The sequence below is a fragment of the Marmota flaviventris genome, chromosome 5 (genome assembly GCF_047511675.1).
Source record: "Marmota flaviventris isolate mMarFla1 chromosome 5, mMarFla1.hap1, whole genome shotgun sequence".
Taxonomy (NCBI): domain Eukaryota; kingdom Metazoa; phylum Chordata; class Mammalia; order Rodentia; family Sciuridae; genus Marmota; species Marmota flaviventris.
Window position 1 is genome coordinate 5987745 of NC_092502.1, and position 23452 is coordinate 6011196.

The window sequence follows — 23452 nt, forward strand, 5'->3', positions numbered from 1 at the left end:
AATAGCAATTAAAATTCAAAATGAAAAGCCAAGGATGAAACGGATCTGCAGCTTAGTTCTAGCAGACCTTTAAGAGGAACTGACATCATTCTTTCTCAAATTCTTCAAGAAATTAAAAGGAACACTCTACAACACTTTTCATGAAGCCAGTATTACCCTGATACCAAAACCAGACAAAGACACATCAAGGAAAGAAAATTACAGACCAATGTCCTGATGGAGAGAGAAGAAACAATTATTAATAAAATATTAGCAAACTACATTCAAACACATATTAGAACGGTAATGCACCACAATCCAGAAGGTTTCCTCACAGAGATGCAAAATTGATTTGACATAGCAAACCAATAAATGTAATTCACCACTTAAATTCAATAAAGAATAATCATCTCCATAGATGCAAAAGACAAAATTCCAACACCCATTCATATTAAAAATGCTGGAAAAACGAGACATAGAGGGATTTACTTCAGTACTGTAAACAAATCCAAAGCCATCATCATACCAAATGGAGAAAAACTAAAATTATTTTCTCTAAAATCACAAAAGAAATGCACATAAAACTCAAAGAGACACTAATTTCAATCCACTAGGAAAGTTAATCAAGAAACAAAGCAGAGAATATATTTTGACAAAGGTGCAGAGAAAGGAGAAACATTGTTGTTTTTGCAGCAATGTGAAAAGGCCTTGTTCTTGAGTAAAAAGAGCTTAGTGATTCTTTGAAAACATTAAAGCTGCTATCAGTAAGTGATCAAGTTCTTCCACCTCTGAGATGCACCTCAAGAAAGCAGAGCAGACACTAAAGAGCAGTCTGGACTCCATGTCCACCCACAGGAGAGATGATGAGCAGAATGGGGTGGCTGCACTCAGTGGAAATCATCCAGGGCTTCAGAGGAGAGCAGGTGGCACATACAGCCACAGGGACAAATGTCAGCAGCATCAGATCTGATGTTTGACCTTGTGAAACACAGCTGTCAGTACAGTACCTTCATTATCCGTGTTCCAGTCTAACAAAATAACACTAACCATGTAGTAGTATGTAAATAAAAAGCCTGTGTCTCACAAGAGAGCACCTTTCAACACGGTGCATTTGCTTCAATGATGTGAAGAGGATATCTATTCTTATTTAAAAATGAATCCTGTTGCGATATTTTGACAATTTGAGTTTTAGACATCTAAATAGCTGTAAGAAATTTATTTGCTGCCCTTGATAATATTTTCACTTGATTTGATTTTCTTAAGTTCCCCTAGAATTGTTCCCCTGAAATAATAGCCTGCACACAGGAGAAAAAATTAGGCATCCAAAGTTTTCATAGTAAGTACAAAACAGAGCTTCAAATCTGCATTGTGTACTGCATGATAGGAAGGTCAGATGCATGGGATTTTTAAAAAAAATATTGACTCATACTGGCTCCTTGAATGCAACAGGGTTCCTTCCAGTATGCAACTTGATTTAATCTCATTAACAGGACCTTGTGTGGATATTCCATTTTAAAATGACATAAGTGAGATTCAGAAACTATCATGAACTTTCCCAGACCTCCAGATATTAAGATCTACACATATGTATGAAATCACCTATAATTTACATATGTCGATACACACATGTGGTACTATCCTTATCAACACAAGCTTATGTTACATTGTATAAAGATTTAAACATGTGAGTTTTTGATAACTGCCAGGTACATCTTATAGTACATACATGTTGTTTAAGTAATGAATAAAAAAAAAAAAAACTGAGTTGCTCAGTTTTTAATCAACCATAAAACATTACAAAAGAAAAGGAAACAAAATTTATTAAAACAGAAATGGCATTCAATTAATAAATTGTGGAGAAAGAATATGAAAGACTTCCTTAAGCCCAAATGGTGATATCCTAGTGTTGAAAAAGGGACTCATCTCACCATCCTCCTGCTTCCTGTATCACCTGCTTTACTCTCCTTTCACTAGACTTGAAACCATCATAATTATCTTCAAAGGATTTGAGGGATCTATGTGATAATTTGTGTTATTCCCAATAACAAATTGTCCCCAGGAGGGGATAAATATGAATTAATCCCACTAAGGGCTGCCTGTTTCTAAATGAATGGCATCTAGCAGAGTAAACCAGGAGCCAGGTCTATTTTACTGCGAAGATTTAGGTTATGGATCCCAGAGAGCTAGAGTCAGTCCTTAAAGAAGCTGGTTGCAGTTGCATCTGTAAATGCAGAAGAACCATTTTGCATTACCTCATTTATTTAGAGTTCACAGCACAGTGTACTGACTGTCCTGGAATCTCTAGAAGACTGCACTACAAAGTGTCCCCTAGTTTCTGGACACAGATAGTCCTAGAGAGTCCCTGCAGGGATTCTGTGAGAAGTTTCTCCCTTCATATGTGTCCACAGCTTTCCATACAGTAATAGTTCTAAACATCGTCTAACCATTGTTAGAAAGGGTATATGTACATAGAAAACCTACGTGATGAAAGATTTAAATAATGTGCATTTTCAGCCATTCAGAGGGTATGAAGTTGGAGAATCATATTTTACAGAGGGCACAAAACTCCAAGACACCAGTGAATGTTTCTGTGTTCCAAAGTTACATAGCCCCATGATTTTCCAGAATGTTGAAGCACCATTAATAGATAAATAGTAAATACGTAGACAAGTATTTTCATGGATAGATAAAAACTAATTTTGAGAACATATCCTTTGAATTTTCTTTTGGAATGAAGTTGGGCTTATTCTGCTTTATTTTACAACTTCACTAGAGAATGTGTTGAGCTTTAATTTAATCTAATTCTAGCCCTTCATTTAAAAGGAATGTCCACATGTTTGATGAATGTAATACTGGAGTATGTACCTTGGAAGAGGAACACAGAGGAGCTGGATGACTTATACACTCTGTGTCTCTGAAAATATTTATGAATATCTTGCACATGTAGCTGCCACACTTAGAATTTCCATGACTGACTAGATCAGAGCATTGATGTAATTATCATCATGTATATCCCTATGCTGTCAACCACACAGCTTGTACAATAAAATAATTGCCATATTGTTTCTGAAAAGTGTGCCAATTTAATTCTGAAAAAGAAATCTTAATGGTTTCTAGTACACATATTACTATTACTTCTTAATATATTCTGTTGTTGCACCAAAGGATAAAACAAGAGAGGTGCAAAAGTTGAAAGCACAAAGGATCACAATTGACACATATGGGCTTTACAGACAAAATCTTGATAAAACTAAACCCAAGTGCAAATCACAAATTTACCTGTATCATTTTCATGTGCCCATTACCTTAAAAAAGCTGGTCAATGTTCCATATATTGGTAATTCTAACTATTGTCAATTACCTCATACAACCAGAAACATATTGAATTTCACATAAAATCAACAATAGTAGTTTCAAGGTAGTTAATTGGAATACCATGAAGCCATAGAAGGAAATTTAGCAAGAGGAAAACAGCATTAAGATTACTGTTGAGTTGTGGCTCAACAGTAGAGCACTCGCCTAGCATGTGTTAGGAGCTGGGTTCCATCCTCAGGAACAACAAAAAAATAAATAAATAAAGGTATTGTGTCCAACTACAAATAATATATATATTTTTTTAAAAGATTACAAATGGTGTTATGTAATCAATTGTCACTATGGAAAAGCCAAACAAACTTAAAGCAAGAACCAAGTAAAGGAAAATCCAAGTGAGAAATGGACATCACCTCCTTACTGTGAACTTGGGCTCTGGGGGCCTAGTCAGTCTCCATCTTCACTTGCCACCAGAAGCTTCCTCCCAGGTGTCATGGGCTGTTCCTTCCATTACCTCACCTCCCTTCCCTTCCTGACAATGGATTTATCAATTAGCTCAAAATCACTTACTCTTTTCTGGGTTTCATGCCCAGGATTTCCACTACACAGCACTATTAAAAGTAGAGCTCTTGACCTCAAAGTCAACTTTAAGTCCATTTCTGAAGCAAATTTCTCCCAGGTAATACATAAAAATAACAAATAAATAGGCTCATACCTTTTATGGCCTCAGCACACTTACTCACTCACTGCCTTGCTGAGCAGTGTGTCCTGAAGTCATCCACCAACAAAGTCATTTTTCTACGGAAATTCTTTGAATATTTTTGAAATGAACATTTTTATCACTCCTCTCCTCTTCACACCATGGAGACCTCTGTGGAGAGTAAGGTGCAGCCAGGGGACAGCCTCCAGTGTATTGAGGGTAATGATTTGCTTCTCTTGATGAGGGTGTCCCTGAGATGTGGACAACAGAGGCCACATCAGTAATGACACAAGAGTGCCTCAGTCAAGGGCTGCTGAGGTGTGGCAAGGAAGAAAGGTCTTCATTCAGATCAACACAATGTTGCTCAGAGCCTGGTAGTTTCTGAAATCTGTATTTCATGTGTTGTTATTTAATATATGCACAGAAATGGCACATAATAATGTCTCTGAATATAATAATTTCTTTTCCATTTGCTTTATAATAGCAAAATTACAATAAAATGAGCCTAATAAAACCATGAGTAAAAATTTGAGTATCTCATATGTTGTATTTATTACCTAATTTTAGGTATTATGTATGCTCAAATTGTTTCTTTATTGTGAAAATTACCATTAAATAATGAAGTTTTTTCCATTATGTAGGAATTGAATGCTTTTTTATTACAGCTTTTTGTTAAATATTCAGTAATTAAGGTTGTATTGTATATCAGGTTTTATATACCCACAATTTTTTTAGTTGTTGTTTATTTTCTTTTTTCACTGACACATTTTAATTATACATAATAGTGTATTTTCATTCATTCATATAATATAACAACATATTTTAGTCAGTGTTGTTCCCGGGTACCTCCCCTTTCTCTCCCTCCTCTGTCCCCTGAACCCCTCATGAGATAATTTTAATCTCCTGAAAAACATTTCTATTCATTCTTACACCTGAAAAAATCTGTTGTTGGAGAATGATATTCTAATAAATAATCACTATAAGTGACATTAAATAAAATTCAAGCTATTATGTAAGGATTCCACGAGAAATGCTGAAGCTTATTAGTCAGAAAATCTCAGGTGGCAGGATACAGTGTGCAGGCATACATGTCCTCACTGCTGTGGCCAGCTCTTGGGTAGAATGACCCAGTTATGCAGTGACCCATGCTTGCAATTCCCCTTTTATACAGACAACAACACACAATGGTTATTCTTCAACTTGACAGTTTATGTCTTCACAGTTAAGGCTTTTTAAAATATTCTCTGTGGTTTTTGTTTGTTGTTTGTTTGTTTGTGAAACCACCCTGCCAATCTAAGTCTTTGAATGGAATGCTTAGACCATTTACATTCAGTATTATTATAGAGAGATGATTTGTATTTTTTGCCATTTTGATTTATTTCTAATAATTAATTCAGATTTGTTCTTACAATTGCTATTCTTCTAGTAGGATTGGACCCTAGGATGGCTCTGATGTCTATTTTTCATTTATTTGGGATGAAATATTTCAATATATAATTTTGTAATATAGGCTTAATCACTATGAATTGTTTTTGTTTCTTCTTGTCATGGAAAAGATTGATTTCATCTCCAAGTCTGATAGGTAGTTTTCCTGGGCATGAAATTCTTGTTGGGTACCTCTTTTTGTTCAGAATTTCTCCAATTCCCCTTGGTTTTTATTGCCTGGCCTGGAAAATCAGTTGATTAGCTTGCCTGTAAATGTGACATGTGCTTTTTCTTTTTTGGATTTTAAAAGTATATCTTCATACTATTGGTTAGGCATTTTTATTTTAAAGTGGATTTTTTTAAATCTTTCCTATTCAGGGTTCTAAATATATCTATAATTTGAATTTCAATTTCATTCCAAAAGTTTGGAATTTATTTTTTGCTATTATTTTATTGAAAAGCTTGTGCATTCCTTTAGTTGTCTTGTTTTTCATAAGGATTCTCAAAAAATTTGTTTGTGTGCATTTTTTTAGTTATGCATGATGGGAGTTTATTTTGACATAATTATAAAAGAACAGAATATAATTTGTTCTAATTCAGTCACCAGTACTTCCCTTACTTGTCCCCGTGTCCCATCCACTGTTCTTTCTGCTACTTAATTAAAGTCTTTAAAAATTGCTGTCTTGTGGATGTACACGGTGATAAGATTTACTGTGGTATATGTATACATGCATATTTTAATGTAATAAAATTAAAATCAATGATAGATTCAAAATCAGAATATGCTAGGACTTGGAGATTAAATAATATGCTTCTGAATGATAAATGGCTAGCAGAAAAAATCAGGGGAGAAAGTAGAAAATACTGCAAAGTAAATGAGAATAGTGATACAATTTATTAAAATCTCTGAGAAGGTATAAATACAGTTCTAAGAGGAAAAATCATGGCATTGAGTTCATACCTTAAACGAATAGAAAGACACCAAATAAATAATCTAACTTAACATCTCTGGGACATAAAAAAGACCAAACCAACACTAAAATTCAGTAGAAAACTGGAAACAATTGAAAGGAGACACAAAACTCTATGAAATTAAGATAAACAACAACACAAAAGGTTGATGAAAGAGTTGATTTTTGATAGGACAAATAAAATTGTTAAACTTTTAGTCAAACTAACTAAAAATAAGAAGCAATGGCTAAATTACAAAATCTAACATAAAAAGGAAAATCACCACAGACACTACTAAAATCTAGAGGATCATCAGAAACTATTTTGAAAACTTATACTCTAAGAAGTTCGAAAAATAAAGACATGGAAACATTCGTAGACACATACGACCTTCTTAAATTGAGCCAGAAAGATACAGAAAACCTAAGTAGACTAATATCAAGCAATGCGATTGAAGCAGAGAACAAAAGCCTTTTAAAAGACAAACTGCTGGACTGGATGGGTTCCTACAGTAGTTCTACCAGACCTTAAAGTTAAAATAATCCAATCCTCCTCAAACTATTCCATAAATAGAAAGAGAGGAAACACTACCAGTTCATTCTATGGAGCCAGTATCACCCTGACACCAAAACCAGACAAAGACACATCAAGAAAAGAAAACTTCAGAAGCATGCACTTAGTAAACACACATGAAAAATCCCCCAATAAAATAAAATATGACTAAATCACATGGAAAATCACATTAAGGCCACCATGAACAAGTTTTACCCCAGTTATGCAGGTTTGGTTCTACACACAAATCAAATATAATCCACCACATAAGTGGAATTAAGGACAATTATTACATAATCACCTCAATAAATGCAGAAAAAGCATTCAACAAATCCAGTATTCATTAATGTTGAATATGTGGGAAAAACTTACCACAACAGTGAAAGGAATACAAGATATTTACCTCCACAGTTTAAAGGAAATGAATGAAAAATCTGATGCCAACATCATATTTAATGGAAGAAAATAAGGATTTTTCTCTAAAGTCAGGAACATGGCAAGAATGGACACTCTTACATCTATTATTCCACATGTGTCTTGAATCTATTTCAAGAGACATGACACAAGACAAGGAAACTGAAACTATACAAATAGGTAAGAAATAATTCATATTATCTATTTGCTGATCATATGATCCTATATCTAGAAGACCCTTCAAACTCCACCAGAAGACTTCTAACACTGATAAATACATTCAGAAAAGTTGACAGATACAAAAACAAAATGCATAAACAACTGCTTTCCCATAGTCTGATAACAAATTTGGTGAGAAAGAAATAAGGAACACTTTCCCATATACAATAACTTCAAAACCAAATATTTTAGAATGAATTCAATCAAAAAGCTTAATCACCTTTGCAATAAAAACTACAAACACTAAACAATGAAATTCAAGAAGACATTGACAATGGAAAGACTGCCCTTGTTGGATAGGTAGAATTAATATGGCCAAAATGTCCATACTTCCAAACCCAATGTACATATTCAATGGAACCCTCAACAAAATAACAATGACATTTTTCAAAGAACAAGAGAAAATAACCCTAAAACTCTTTTGGAAGAATAAAAATCCCAGAGTACACAAAGCTGTCCTTCACAAAAGTAGTGGTGAAGGAAGTGTCACAATATCAAATCTTCAATTATACTACAGAACTATATAAAATCCACATAATATTCGTCTCAAAACAGACATAAAGAATAATTGAATAAAATAGAAGACACAGAGACAACTGACATATACAAAGTCATCAGATACTTGACAAAATTCCCAAAAGCATTGGAGAAAAAACAGTCTGTTTAACAAAAAGTGTTGGGAAACGTGGATATCCATTTGCAGAAGAATGAAACTAGATGCCTACTCTGAAAAAACAAACTCAAAGTGCAATAAATATCAAAAAATTACCCCCAGGAACTTTAAAATGTTAGAATAAAACAGAAGCTGAACACTCCAAATTATCATGACAGGTATTACAGGTATTAACTTTCTTAACCAAAATATTAGTGCTTCAGAAATAAAAGCAAGAGTCAATCAGTGGGACAGCACCAAATTAAAAAGCTCTGCATATCAAAAATTAAAAAAAAAATGTATGAAGAGACAGCCTACCAAAAGAGAAAAATTATTCACCAGCTATTCTTCTAATATCCAGAATATGTAAAAAAATCAAAATATTTACCACCAAAAACCAAATAAATAAATGCATTTTGGGGCAAAAACCAAACAGACATTTCTCAAAAGTAGATATAGAAAGGCCAACAATACATGAAAAAGAAAGTTCCACATCCATAAGAATCTAGGAAATAGAAAATTGAGAATTCATTTCACTCCAGTCAGAAAGGGCATTATCAAGAATATAAGTAATAATAAATGCTGGTGAAGATATGGGGAAAATACACTCATGCATTGTTAATGGGACTGTACATTAATGAAACCACTTTAAAAGCTGTGTGGAAGTTCATGAAAAGTCTATAGGGACATCAATGATTATAGCAGGAAAATCCATGATGCCCATATTGTGAGAACGACTCAGGTGCCTCTCAACAGATGAATAAATAAAGGAAATGTGCTATACATACACAATGGAGTTTTATTCATCCATAAGGAAAAATGAAGTTATGGCATTTGACAGTAAATTGATGGAACAAGAAAACATTATACTCTGTGAAAAAGACAGACTCAGAAAGTCAAAGGGTGAATATTTTCTTCATATATGATGAGAGCCAGGTCACAGTTAAGTCCCACAGATGATGTGAAATGTACCCTTCCCTGGTGTACCCGTCTGTGGTTAGCAGGACAGGAAGAGATCCTCATGTCTGTCACTGCTACCCATGCAACAGGGAGCAAACATCTGCATGCATACTTCCATGGAGTTCCCAGATCACCCCTCCAGTTGGTCTTAAAGAGTTGACAACTGTCAGGGTTGGTGGCACATGCCTGTCATTCCAGCAGCTTAGGAGGCTGAGGGAGCAGGATCACAAGTTTAAAGCCAGCCTCAGCAATTTAGCAAGGCCCTGAGCAACCTAGTGAGAGCCTGTCTCAAAATTTAAAACATAGAAAAATGGCTGAGGATGTGGCACATTGTTTAAGCATCACTAGGTTCAGCCTCTTATACCAAAAATTAAAAACAAAGACATTGACAAGAGAGAAAAAATGTGAAGGGATTTTTCCAGTTTGATCTCCTAGTCAGTGTTTCGAGCTACCTGGTAGAAACCACTGTGCTTCCAAATCCTCATTTTATTACAAAACCTCAAAGTGGAAGACTCAACATGGCGGTGGGCGGGGAGGCAGCGCTTTCAGTACCTCCTCATCCACGTGGACACAGAGAAGCATTAGAATGTTCAGATTCTACCTGCTGAGAAACTCCCAGTAAAATTCCGCTGAAGTGAGACCTATTGGGGAATTTGAGAATATTGGAGGTGACAGCTTGCCCCAGATGGGTGAATCTCGGCCCTGTGGCGCGGAAGTCCGGGCTGCTTCCACTGCCTGGCGACCAGCACAGTAGGAGGGGGTTCAGCACTGTTGGGCATAGAGACCCTATGAAGAGGTTGCTAACCAAGCCTTCATGAAACAGCTAACCAGAACTGAAACCAACCGAGACTGGGACAGACCAGAGACAGGCCAGACCCACCCCTCCCATTGGACACTCCAGCAAGGAGTCTGGGGCCTGCTATAGCAGAGAGCTGACATCACCAGAGTTTGGTGGACGGGATCCCTTCCCAGCGGAATCAGCTTTAGCAGGTGTGTGACTCCCACCCCCACCAGATACATACAGCTGGGAAACCTCAAAAATCTCGCCCCAGAGTTCTTTGGGTGTGACTGTAGGGGCCGAGGGAAGCAGAGGGGACTCCTGATCCCCAACTCCCCCTACCACCAGGGGTGACACCCAAGGCCTTAGCCGCCAGATCCAGGGGCGTGGCCACCAAAGGGGTCTGAACAAATTAAACTGTCGGTTCCCCAGATCACGGCTCCACAGCCCTGGGGTCTGGATGAATGACAGAGAGAGTGCTCGGTCATTCGGTAATTAGGGCACGCAGTGGGGCTGCAAGTGTAACCAGATCCTTGAAGATCGCCTCCCATGAGCGGGGTCTGGCTGTCTGGCAGGAGGAAGGGGGGGGAGGGGCCGGAGAAGAGAAATGGCTCTGGACTAACAAGATTAGAGAGACGACCAGTAGGGGAAGAGGAGTCCACTTACAGGCACATAGAGGGCAAAATCTCCGCTTGGAGGGCACAGCTCCGCCTACTGGAAGAGAAGAAAATAGAACTCTAAGACTTCATGGATCTGTTTTTTTAATCCAAGTTTCTAGCCTATGACGCTTAATTGGTGAGTTTAAGCCATTAATGTTTAGGGTTAATCTTGATATATGGTTTGTACTTCCAGTCATATTTATTTATTTATTTATTTATTTAAATTTGGCTTGTTTTTCCTCTTTGATTATTTCCCCCCCTTTACTGAGTTACCCCCCACTGTTGGTTTTGCGTGCTGTTTTTCATTTCCTCTTTTTGTAGTGTTTTTCTCAAAATGCTTTGCAGTGCTGGTTTTCTAGCTGCGAATTCTTTTAACTTTTGTTTATCGTGAAATCTTTTAATTTCATTGACCCCTTTTATTAATTGGGGTCTGTATTTTCCTATGTGTCCTGTGGGTGTGGTTTATTATCTTAAATTAATCCAGGTTGTGTGTTCTTGAAGCAATACCTCTGCAAAATATTAAAAGGCAACAGTTACACCATTTATAAAGACAATGCAAATTAAAATTAACAAATGTAAAAACATATTTAGTTCATGCAATAGCTACCTTGAATTTTTATGAGTCATACATTATATCCTTTTTAGGTCAATTTGAGGTGGCTAAGGGAACAAAAGCATCAGGCAACCTGTGTGTGTGAAAGAACAACCAATCAGGTACCAATAGACACGCAGTGATGATGCCTCATATAACCACCTGTCAATCAATGGGGTCTCCTGATCAATCCTGGAAGGACACAGATCTCAGCAAGATTCCTTAACCAATCCCAGGAGGACAAGGGACTTGAACAACCTCCCTTTCCTGTCCCAATTCCTCCCTTCTTGCCCTACGCTCAATAAAATTCCAATCTGGCTGAGCCTGGGCATGAGTCCCCCAGACCTGCTCTGTTGGACTAGAGGGTCTTGCCCAGGAGTGAATATCAATAAAACCTTGTTCAGCTGCCTTTAATCTGCTTCATTTTGATCACCAGTGCCTGACCTTACAATCCCCGGTTTGAGACCACAGTAATTCTTACAACAAAAATCAATCCTTTTAACACAATTTCAATTAACTGAAGTGTGGCCAACTTTGGAGTCATTCTGCTGTGTAATAAGGTGGGTGGGCAGAGCCTTATCTCAGGTAAGGTGGGGCCTGGTGAGTCACACCTTCCACATCCCATAGTCACAACCCTGAGAAAAACCAGTTTTTCAAGTTCAGGCCCTTCCCTGCCTGGTGGCCTGGACCCTCACTTATCACAGAAGCTATCACAACCCAGTCACCCTGACAACCAAACATCAAGACCACCAAAAGAAAGCTTGATGAAGATGTCAAAGGGTGATAAACAAAATGAGGGGGCAGAAAATTGAGGCATATTCAGGGACATACTGTCCTCAGTGAGCACCTCTTCATCTCTTGGAGAAAGAGTAAAAGCGTCTTTGGCTGCTCAATTGGAACTTAGTCTTGTTTCTGCTTCCAAAATTCCAAGAAGGAAAAACAATCCAGTCTATAAGGTCAAAAATTGGTGATGTTTGTTCTTTCAGTAACATACTTTGGAAGCAGAAAGTTTGGACATTCCCAGATGCCTGGAGACAAGGAGCATAGAGTCTACTCAGACCACCAGTGAGCTCTTCCAAAAAGAGGAGAGTTCCCCAGGGGTCCAGGGAGCGCTTCCCCATTCCAAGGAACCCCTCCCAGGGCTGGCTCAGCTCCAGCAGGACTCCTGGGTTTCATTCTGGGGAGAGTCTCAGAGGGATCCCCAGTTGCCCATTCACCCTCAGTCTGGTCACACTATTAATCCTTGGCACAGGGGACTTGCATATTCACACCTGGGTTCCCTTGAAGCCTTGCAATCCCATCCAGGGAGCTCTGGTTTGCTTCCACTACTCCCACCCTGGGGCTGGTGACTTGTGGTGTGGAAAGGAGGAAATGAGAGGTGGGGTGGGGACTGCACAGGCCAAGGAGGTCTGGGAGGCACAGGGCTCAGAAGGGCTGTGGTGTCAGAGGAGCCTGTGTCACCTTCTCCCACCTCCTTTCCCTGGTCTGTGATATTGTCCTGGCTCTTCCCTAAAGGTATCTGCCCTCAGGGCAAAGGTGACCTTCCCCTAGGTCCTCAAAATGCAACCTGAGTCCCAGGAGTGAGTGTCACCTGGGGGATAAGGGAAGTGCAGACCCTCAGCCCTCTCAGGACCCCTGAATCAGAGTGTGCCTCCCAGCTCAGGGGATGTGGGTACACAGCAAGTGGAGGAGCCCTGGGGAGAGTCTCCACCTGTCAAAGTCTGAAGGACTTTTTTACTTTGAAGATTTGCTGTGCAGTAGGAACCTCAGAAATTGGAGTCAGAGAGGCCCTGGGTAAATCCTGGTTCTCTTCTCCTGAACAAATCTCCTGATGCAACCTCCACATCTCAAACACCAAGTGGGTACAGTGGGAAGGATGCCAGTCACACTGGCCTCTCACAAGCACAGAGGTGAGATGAACTGAGCACCAGGTGGGAACCTGGCAAACGCCAGGTGCTTCTCACAAGCAAAATTAAAACACAACTACAAAATCATCATGGTTCAAGATGTAAATGAGCCAAAATTCAATGTCATTGTGAAAATCTTCATGAATCCAGAGTGTTAATCCAGATATGAATCCAGACAATGACCAAAGACAATGAATCAGGGATAATGACCAAGTTTGGGGATGAAGATATTACAGCTATGGGGCCTTCAGGGAAACTGAGGCACAGGAAAGACTCCCCTTCAAACCCTGACTCTGTGATCATGTCAGAAAGGTTTCAGACATGTCAGTCAGAGTAACAGGCATGAGTTCACTAAGGGTTAGGAAAACGGGGAAGGGGACACTCTTAAGTGAGAGACTTGGTCCACTCAGAGAGGAGAGGGACAGTGTAACATTCCTGCACTCCAGTTTTATTGAGGTCCCAGAAAAGTTTCCAGAAAGTCTAGCCCAGGTCTGCCTCTTGACTTTAGAATGAAAACAGGGTGACCTCAGACTTTCAGGTTCCCACTGTCATGGCAACCCTATATTACCTTGGCCCATGCTGACCAGGTCTAATTGCGGTCTTCACTACACATTCTTACAGGTTTATGGTTAGGAGATATTTTCCTTATCTTTCAGAATCTGGTATGGAAAAAAGGGTCACAAAAGTCACTCCCTTCAAAGTGTCTTGGGTTCCTCTCATTAATTCTAATTCCTACCTGCATTTCCATGCAGATAACAGGTAGTTTGCTGAGGAATCCACACATTCTGTCCACGTAGGCCTGGCAGGGCTGCAGGGAAATTGCTTTTTGGTAAAGAATGCTTGTGCAGTGAGCACAGGGGGCATATTTTATACTTATTCTCTTAAACTTGTGTTCCGACCATACTAATCTATCTGTCCCCCAATAAAGGACAGAAAAAGACAACATGATCCCATGTAAGTCTGTGGTGCAATATGGGAGAGAAAATACCAAACCACACTGAACTCAGCCTTTGATGCCATCCAGGAAGAGACAGTGGTTCACACCAAGAGCCCAGAGAGAGCTGGGGGATTCTTGATAAAATGCCTATGTGAGAGCACTATGTGAACTAACAACAAACTACAGAAGCAGGACTCAGAGAGGGGCTTCTTCCATAATGAGGCCCTGATAGGAGCTGGTGGGTGAGGTCTGCACACCTGGGTGTGGGTGACAGTCCCTGTGCTGTTCTCTCATAAACAGGTTTCAGAAGGCCAGCCCTGCTAGGATGCTGAGACCTCCAGGCTGAGACCAGTTCTGCTCCACAGCTCAGAGGCCAGCAGTGGCCCCACTGCAGCTGACCCTGAGGCTGGATGCTGGGCAGTCCAGGGCCTCACTCCTTGCCCCCCTTTCTGTTCCCCAGCAGCAGCCTTCTCGGTGCCCCCTTCACATCTTTGTTTCTGAGGGTGTAGATCAGGGGGTTCAGGAGGGGGGTGACGATGTTGTAGAAGAGGGTGAGGAACTTGCCCTGGTCCTGGGAGGACCTGCTTCCTGGCTGCATGTACATGTAGATGATGTTCCCGTAGAACAGGGAGACCACTGTGAGGTGGGAGCCACAGGTGTTGAAGATTCTGTGTCTTCCTGAGGACGACTGGATTCTGAACACCGCCCTGACAATGTGGCCATAGGACACCAAGATGAAGACCAGGGGAGACAGCATGATGCCCACGGCCAGGACAAAGACAGTGCCTTCTATGGCCACTGTGTTGACGCAGGCCATGCGGATCAGGGCTGGCATCTCACACAGGAAGTGGTCCACCTTGTTTTGCCCGCAGCGGGGTAATCGTAGGGTCACTGAAGACATGACCAAGGAGTTGGCCATTCCACAGCCCCAGGCCACCGACACCAAGCCCAGGCAGAGCCTTGAACTCATGATCACCGTGTAGTGCAGGGGCTTGCAGATGGCCACAAATCTGTCATAGGCCATGATGGCCAGCAGCAGACACTCCACTCCACCCAGGCCCAGGAACAGGAAGAGATGGACCACGCAGCCCACATAGCTGATGGTCTTGTCACGGCCACTCAGGTTGTGGAGCAGCTGGGGGATGGAGCTGGTGGTAAAGCTGAGGTCCAGGAAGGACAGGTGGGTGAGGAAGAAGTACATGGGCGTGTGGAGCCAGGGGTCCAGCCGAGACACCAGGATGATGGTGCTGTTGCCCACCAGGGTCAGCAGGTAGGCTACCAGGATGACCACAAAGAGGACCCTCTCCAGGTGGGGGCGGTCAGAGAAACCCAGGAGGATGAAGTGGCTCTGGGTGCTGCCGTTGGTCCTGTCCATCTCTACTGCACCTGAGGAGAGGTGTCAACACCAGTAGTGGCACCTGCTGATGCTGGAGTATGGACTCCTAGCCAGGCTTAGAGGAGCACAGAGCAGGTTTATTTACTCACCTAAGCCCTAAACACTGGTGTGGAGGCTGTGCTATGATTATTGTCTCCAAATTATAGAAAAGGAAACTGAGGCACCGGTGTGTTAAGTAAATGTCACATGTGGAGAGGCAGAGCTGGTCTGCCCCAGGGAACGTGCCTGACATCTTCATCTGTATCCACCCCTGTGCTCTGTCATTCCAGAGAGGAAAGGCACACACCTGCAGAGCTCCAACCTCTGCTTCTTCCAGAGTCACAAGTTCCTGAGGTCAGAGGCAAAAAAGAACACTCCAAACAACCCCCTGATAGGTTTTAGGAAATAGCAAATGCACCTCATCCTTGAACATCACGGGTTTGAACTACATGGGTAAACTTCTACAAAAATCTTTTTTTTAGTAAATGCATTGGAAACATGTTTGGAGATTTGCAAGCATTTGATAAAACTTGAAGAAAAAGCATGTGACTATGAATACCCCCCAAATTTAAGAAACATTTAGAATGTCATGAATGCATGAAATACATGCTGGTAATGCTACCTTTTTATCATTTACTAACATAAAATATACATAAATATTATATAAAATTAAAATGTATCAATATTTCCACAAACAGAGACCATGCAACCTGCCACTTGCAAAGGAGAGAAATGGAAACCAAAGCAAACTGTAGCAGGCATCATCACCCAGGAGAGGAACTCAGGGGATGTGGGATGACCTCAGCCACCCCTGGCATGGGAATTTTCTGGTTAGGTTTCTGACTCCCACCAGGAAAAACAGACCCCTAGGAGCACCAGCAGTCCTGACTCCTGTGACCCTCTCCCCAAAGTGCAGAGGAACACACCTATAGATCCCCCAGAGAAAGGGCACCCTGCACATGGAACCTTACCTGGAGAGGTAATGACGTGCTGAGAGGAGCTTCCTGGGTCCTCAGTCCTAGGGAGCCCCTCACCCCCTTCACCCAGTGCACATATTGCTTCCTTTTTAGGTGAAATTCTAAACCATAGCTCCCATGAAAGGAAACCAAAACTGACACAGATTCTATGGTTCCACATTCACCATCATCCTAGGTCAGACACAGTACCTCCAACCCGGAAGTGAACAGTAGTCACCATTCTGCTCCATTAGGTCATGGCTCAGACTCTCAGTCTGAGTGGAACAACTTAAAATGACACTCACTTAAAGCCTGTGACCAGCACCCCAGAGCTTGAACAGGGAGGAAGATGCAACTGTAACACTTAAGCAGGCCACAGTAGAGTTGGACAAGCTGAGCACTGAAGACCTCACAAACTGACAGCCTCTCTTTTCTCCTATAGCTTTACCCAATAAGTGATTGGCTTTGTAGTGAGGGGTCTGAAGAGAGCCTCAGCTGATGCTCCTACCATCACACACATTGTGCATGCTGACCTTCCAAGCTCTGAATTCTGCTTTTCCTATAAATCCCTTTCCTATTGATTTAGGCCCTTAGGTAGTTGGTTGCAGTCAGGGTGCTGGTACAGTGGACAGAGCTAGCACTCACTGTGGTGTCTTCTGCCTCCCTGATGTCACCAGTCGATTGAAAGTAGCTGGAACAGTGGTACAGTGCACAATTCCTAGACCTGCCAGGGAGCAGAAAAACACACAAAATAATTTATTTTAGCAAAACTGGGTAAAAATCCCATGGTGCTGGCTGTTTTAAGAATGTTGACCTATACTACAACCTTGGCTTTTTTCAAGAGCATTGCTGAATGTAATAAAACATAAAGTGCACTTGTGAATTTTGAGGTCAAATTCAGAGGAAAAAGGCATGCTTGACACACTAATAGAGAATTCAGTGGCCCTCAGGGCATGCCCCCTCACTGGAGGCCACACTGTCTAACAAGCCCTGATCTGTCACACTGTGGAGCCTGTCCCCACTGACCAAAATTAACTAGTGGCACCAGATAAATATAAGGTTCTTGCCTTGATGTCCTTTCTGCAGATGTCACTAGACACCTGGGTAATGGGCACAGCTCATTAGAGTCAGAATCCAGGCAAAGAGGTAAGCACACAGGCAAAAAGATGTACACTAGGTAAGCACTCACATCACACACCTGCTTGGAAAGTGCAGATGAGGTGTGTTCACGTCCTCTTCTCAGCTTGACTTTGGGTTCACTTGGCTGGGCAGACAGCTGTCTAGAAGCTCAGTGGCTGTTTGAGGGCATATGCCTCCCTGCCTGCACTAAACCCCAACTTTGGACAAGAAGATGAGGTCTGGAAAGATCACTTCTTCCAGACAAGCGGCATACTGGTTGTCTTTCACTTTATAAAATGCTCAATTTAAAAATCACAGCAATAGATTTATATAATTTCTTTCAAAAACTCTTACAAAATTTTTTGTAGAAATGGAATATTTAAGATATTGGAGATTGATTTGCAGAAATGCACAAGGATTCCCTGCCACCTCACATGGAGGTGGTGGTTATAAAGTCCCAGAACTTCTTTGAAAAGCTTTTAATTAAAATTATACAATTTGTCAATCATGCATGTTAAAAAGATATGAAATAAGAAACACTCTCTAAGCCATCAAGCTCTTTCTCAGGAACTCCTGAAACAGACAACCTAAAAAAAAATCTCTGAGTTGAACACTTTTTAGTAGCATTTTCCACACTATGGCTTTATAAGATCATTGCTTTTGGGCTCCAGGCAGTAACCTCTTAATCACTTAGCCTTAAAACAATCAGTGCAAAATGGAATTCAAACAAAAGAGTGTGATTTTCTGAGCCATTTAAAGACTCTGGTGCCTCAGTTTCAATGGGCTGGCTTCCTGGTGAAGGCTGAGCCTCACTAGGCTCCTTCTCCTGCACTCTTGGGAAAACATGGTCTCTCTAGTCCACAATGAAACACCCAGTGTACACAAAAGTGACACTTCACTAGCACCACTGTCTGCATTTCAAAAAATATGGTCAAATTCAATTTAATTCAAAATGAATGAGTAAAATATACTTGTTCCAAAGAAAAGTAGAATTTTTAAACTGACAACAACAAAAAATTCTTATTCTATTGCATACTTAAGATTTGCACATAGATTGACTCAATGTTTAACTGGTGGTGTATAATCTTTGCAAACCACACAATTATGATATAACAAGGAGGTACATAACACAGGATATGGCCTGTGTCACATACTACAACATTTATACCCAAAAAGAATCTTTAAAAAGATTGCAATGACCATTCACAGTTGGAGACTCTGAGGTCTAAAGGGCACAGGTGCAAGGCAAGATGGTTGCCGCTGACTCTCTGTCCAAGTTCACGGGGCAGCCCTAGGACACTTCACTGTGCTCAAACAACCTTGCTGGGTGCACAAGGTTTATCCCATCCAGGAACTATAATGTGAGGTTAAATGTCCACAGTCAGGCTCCGACCTCATTCCATGAGAGGATGGAAGACACGTTCTGCTCAAGAGTGACAACCAGAATGTGCAGGGATCCCAGGGGCAGGCTGGGGTGGGCTGCAGTGAGAGGGGCTTATGCTCCTCTGCAGATCAGGCCTGCATGCTCCCCAGGTGACTGTGTGCCTCTCATGTCACTTCCCCTGCAGTAGCAGAAATTCTGTAGCTTCAAATGTCACCTCTCTGTTTTCTGCACAGCATTTTTAATAGTGTCAGCAGAAAGAAAACTGTTCTCAGACAGTACCCAGTGTAAGTTTCACAGGTAAATCACCAATGGGGACATTTTTGATAAGGTTGAAAGACAAACCTACATTTTGAGAAGCTGAGGCATATTTGGGGTGTGGTATTGTCCTTAAGAAAAGGAAAAAAAAAAGATATGGCTTGGGAGGCTTGGAGATGCCAGGTGCCCTGGTTGAGCTCTGGGTCCCCATTTTCCTCTGGCTTTCTATGCCACACATTTTAGCTGTGTCGAGCATTTTCTTCTTCTGCTTCCCCACTGACACTGTGTGGGAAAAAGATTTCAAGGTAACAACATACAAACAGAAGCACCCTAATTAGGAGGGTTATGAGAACATTACCTTGAAGCACTGCTTGTGATAGGAGTCGCTGTCCACCTGTGGATCTTGGAGGGAGCTGGGTGTGAGTGCAGAGCTGGACATTGGCCCTCCCTGGGTGGGAGTGCTCTGTCCCTGCTGCCCTCACTACACTTTTCTTCCTTCCTTTCCCCTGTGTCTGGTGATAGCACCTACCCTCAGCTGGTAGGCACAGAGGCAGATGACTCACAGCCTCGTAGGAAAGGGGCTCCAAGGCGTGTACAGATCTGGAGGCTGCCCTCTGCATTCCTCCCAGGTGGCCTCAAGCCCTTCGAACTTATCCCTTATCCCAGCTTGACCCAGTTCCTCTAAAGATTCAAAACCCATCTTCAGACATAGCCACTCCCCACCCAGCATTCCCACCTGGTCAGTGTCATGGCGAGACTCCTCCCAGTTGGAAGATGGCCCTGGCCGTGGCTCTTTGTCCCTCACCTGGCACCCACCCATTTCCCTCCCTGGGCAGCCTCTGGGCCCACACATAGGGGCACAAGCCCTCATAGAGGCCTGGAAGAGAGCCCAAGACTGTCTTCCATATTTTATCTTTCAAATTCTGTTACTTTTGATCAAGTTTAATAAAGAATTTACACCAAGTTAGGAGAATGGATTCTGATTATCAGCGTCACAGAGCTTCCTGTCAGGCCTCCTGAGACATCACAGGCACCTCTGTTCCTTAATCAAGGATAATTTAAGGAGTAGTATTGCTTCAAAGTGAAATTCAAAAACAAACAACACAGCCTGAGCATGATGTGAGACCAAGTGGGATTTCAACCCCGGTGTTCCGGAGTCTGGTCACCCTCCACCTTGGCCTTGCAACTCAGCTCTCTCTCATTCTCGCTTTCACTCATTCACAACACCCGCTGATGTTGAGTAAGCTCCAGGGACCAAGCGAAGCCCCTAAATATGGAGAAGTGCTTGCTGTTCCTCCCTCCAAAGGCCGTAGAGGGCAGATAGGCACAGGGCATAGCCCCATTCCACAGAGTGAATTTGCAGTACTGTGGGGTAGATGGTGTCCATGCTGAAGGACCCCCACCTGCCAAGGCCGGCAGGTGGAAAACGAGAGTGAGGATGAGGATGAGGGGTCAAGGGAGCAGTGTGGAAGGGGACAAAGCTGAGCGGAGACTCCTTGAATTACTGGAATTTGGATTGGACTTTGGAATGACTGGGTGGGACGTGAGGATATCCTGGGTGAACTCTACTTTTGGCCAACATCAACTTTATACTTACATAGTCCACTCGTCTTTAGCAAAAAACTGAGATTTTACAAAAGGATAAAATCAAAGTTACCAGAGTTGTGCTGTAAATTTATCTGTGGCTCTAGTCTAGCTCTCCTTTATAAGACAGTAAAAATAGCACTAACACTATTCCTCTCTCTATATGTTAGACCACGATGCAAGAAAAGACCACTGACTCCAATTAAAATCAAATTAAAGCAAGCTTATTATTTAGACCAGCCAGATTGCCTTTCCCATCAAAATCGTGGGAGCCAAGAACTGCACCACAGCTTCCTTGCAGCGCAGCTTTATAGCCCAAAAAGTTACACAAAGTGGGGTTACAGATAACAAAACTCTGAGGAGCATAACACACAAATGTTAGTTTACATTTTTCCTGGCCCCAATATCAGACAACATTATAAAGGTTGTTAGAGCCTCAGAGAGGGTCGTCATCTGGTCAGGGAAGGCCAGGATTTATGAGGCGTCACTAAAGTTTAGGAAAGGGTTGTTATCTGGTCAGGGAAAACCAGGCATGGGTGAGTTCAAGGCATGGGCAGGCATTCCAAGCAGCTTTACAACATCAACTTATGGCCAGGACATACAGACATCCTAATATTTTACAGAAAACAGAAATGAATCCTTCATAACTTGTGAAAATCTGGCTTCAGATCTAAAGAGAGAATTAGGCTAGGTATATCATATAAACTTGCACACATACATAAATTAGGTCATGTTCAGCATCAAATATTATGTTCTCCTCAGGTCACTTTGCCTCCAAATAAAGAGAAAGAATTTGTAAGGATAGGTATTGAAACTGTCAGATTCTCCAATAGCTTTGAGCTGGGGATTTAAACAATTCCCTTATTGTATTTCTCCCCACATTTTATTTAGTGCAAACACAGAACTTACATAATCAACAAATATTAGATGATCATGTAAAATGTTGCCACAATGGTTTCATTTTTTAATATTTTTATATGGCTTTATAGATATACAGAATAGTGAGGGGCAGGCTGAAATTTTCATTCATATACAGAATATAATTTGCTCCATTTCAGTCCCAGTACATCTTCTTTTCTTCCCCACCTGCCTGTCCTCTTCCCCTTCCTTTAGTCTACTGGTTTCCTTTCATTTATTGATTGGTTGACTGGTTGATTGTGCTTTATACATACACATAAACGCATTATTCATGGAGATGTGTTCATACATCCACCTCCCACAATTTGGTCAGTTTTATTTCCTAGTTCCTCCCTTTCCCATTCCTCTTCCCTAACCTTCATCCCCTTTGTCTCCCACTGATCTCCCCTCTCTTTTCAGGGAGTCATTTCTCTATTTTTCTTACTTCACTCTGACTTCAGCATATGAGAGAAAACACCCTCAAGTACCAGAGTCTGGCTTATTTCATTTTGCCTGGTAGTTTCCAGGTCTATGCATTTTACCAAGTAAAATAATTTCATTCTTCTTTATGCTGAAGAAAGCCACATTTTCTCTGTGCATTTGTTTGTTCATGGGCCCCTGTATAGGGTCCCAAACTAGACTTTTGTGAATTGTGCTGCCTTGCACATTGATAGGCATGTATCACTGCATGCTCAATGTAGTTCTTTTGCATAAATACCGAGAAGTGGGACAACAGGGTAATAAGATGGTTTCATTCCTATACTTTTGAGGACTCTCCATGCTTTTTTCCCAATGTGGTTGTACTAATTTACAGTCCTACCAAAAATGTATGAATTTACTTTTCCCCCCACATTCTCACCAAAAATTATTATTGTTCATATTTTGGGTGATTTTTATATAGTCTTGATTTGCATTTCCCTGATTACTATGGATTTCTTCTGGTAGAGTTTCTTGTGTCTTCTCAGTGTAAGATGTCCTCAGCAAAGAGAGATACATCCCCTTCTTCCTTACCTAGTTATATCTCTTTAATGACCTTCTCTTGCCTCAGCTAGAGTTTTAAAAACTATATTGAATAAGAGTGACAGTGGACATCCTTGTCCCATTTTTCGTTTTAAAGGAAATGTGTTTGTTTTTTCTGTATATTCTAGACGATGATGACTTTGAATCTGTCATATATAGCCCTTAAAATTACAGTTTCTTCTATCGATAGTTTCTCCAGTGTTTTTAACATTTATGGGTGCTACATTTTGTCAAAGGCTTTGCCTATATCTATTTAGATGATCATGTGATTGTTATCTTACTTCTGTTGATGTGATGAATTAAATATATTGACTTGTGTATATTGAACCAAACTTGCATTCTTGAGATGAAACCCACTTGATCATGGTGCACTATCTCTTAATGTGTTTTTGAAGGCAGTCTGCTCATATTTTTAAGGATTTTTGTTTCTATGTTAACTGGGTATATTAATCTATACTTTAATTTTCTTGATGTATCTTTGTCTGGTTTAGGTATCAAAGTGACACAGACTTCATAGAATGAATTTTGGAGTCTTCCCACTTTTTATATTTAATGGAATAACTTGAGGAAGATTGGCATTGGGTTTTCTTTAAAGGTCTAGTAGAACATGACTAAGAATCCATCTGAACCAGGGCAGTTCTTCATTGGAATGTTTTAAATTGCTGTTTCTGTCTCATTGCTTGATATTGGTCTTTGTACATTTTCCATATCATTATGGTTCAATTTTGGTAGCTGACAGTGCTTAAAATTTATCAGAATATTTTTAGATTTTATCATTTATTGGAGTATAAATTTTCAAAAGAATTTCTAATTATCCTGTGGATT

The 23452-nt window shown here is 40.9% G+C and overlaps 1 protein-coding gene across 1 annotated transcript; it reads right to left on the reverse strand.

Annotated features, from left to right (window-relative positions):
- Positions 1 to 14467: 14467 nt before the first annotated feature.
- Positions 14468 to 15412, reverse strand: LOC139705641 (olfactory receptor 2W3-like). Its single transcript, XM_071611794.1, has one exon. The coding sequence runs from the start codon at positions 15410 to 15412 to the stop codon at positions 14468 to 14470; it is 945 nt and encodes a 314-aa protein (XP_071467895.1).
- Between the last annotated feature and the right edge of the window lie 8040 nt (positions 15413 to 23452).

Bases quoted from the DNA above. Each gene is read 5' to 3' on its own strand.
- LOC139705641 (XM_071611794.1), bottom strand. From the start codon at position 15,412: ATGGACAGGACCAACGGCAGCACCCAGAGCCACTTCATCCTCCTGGGT.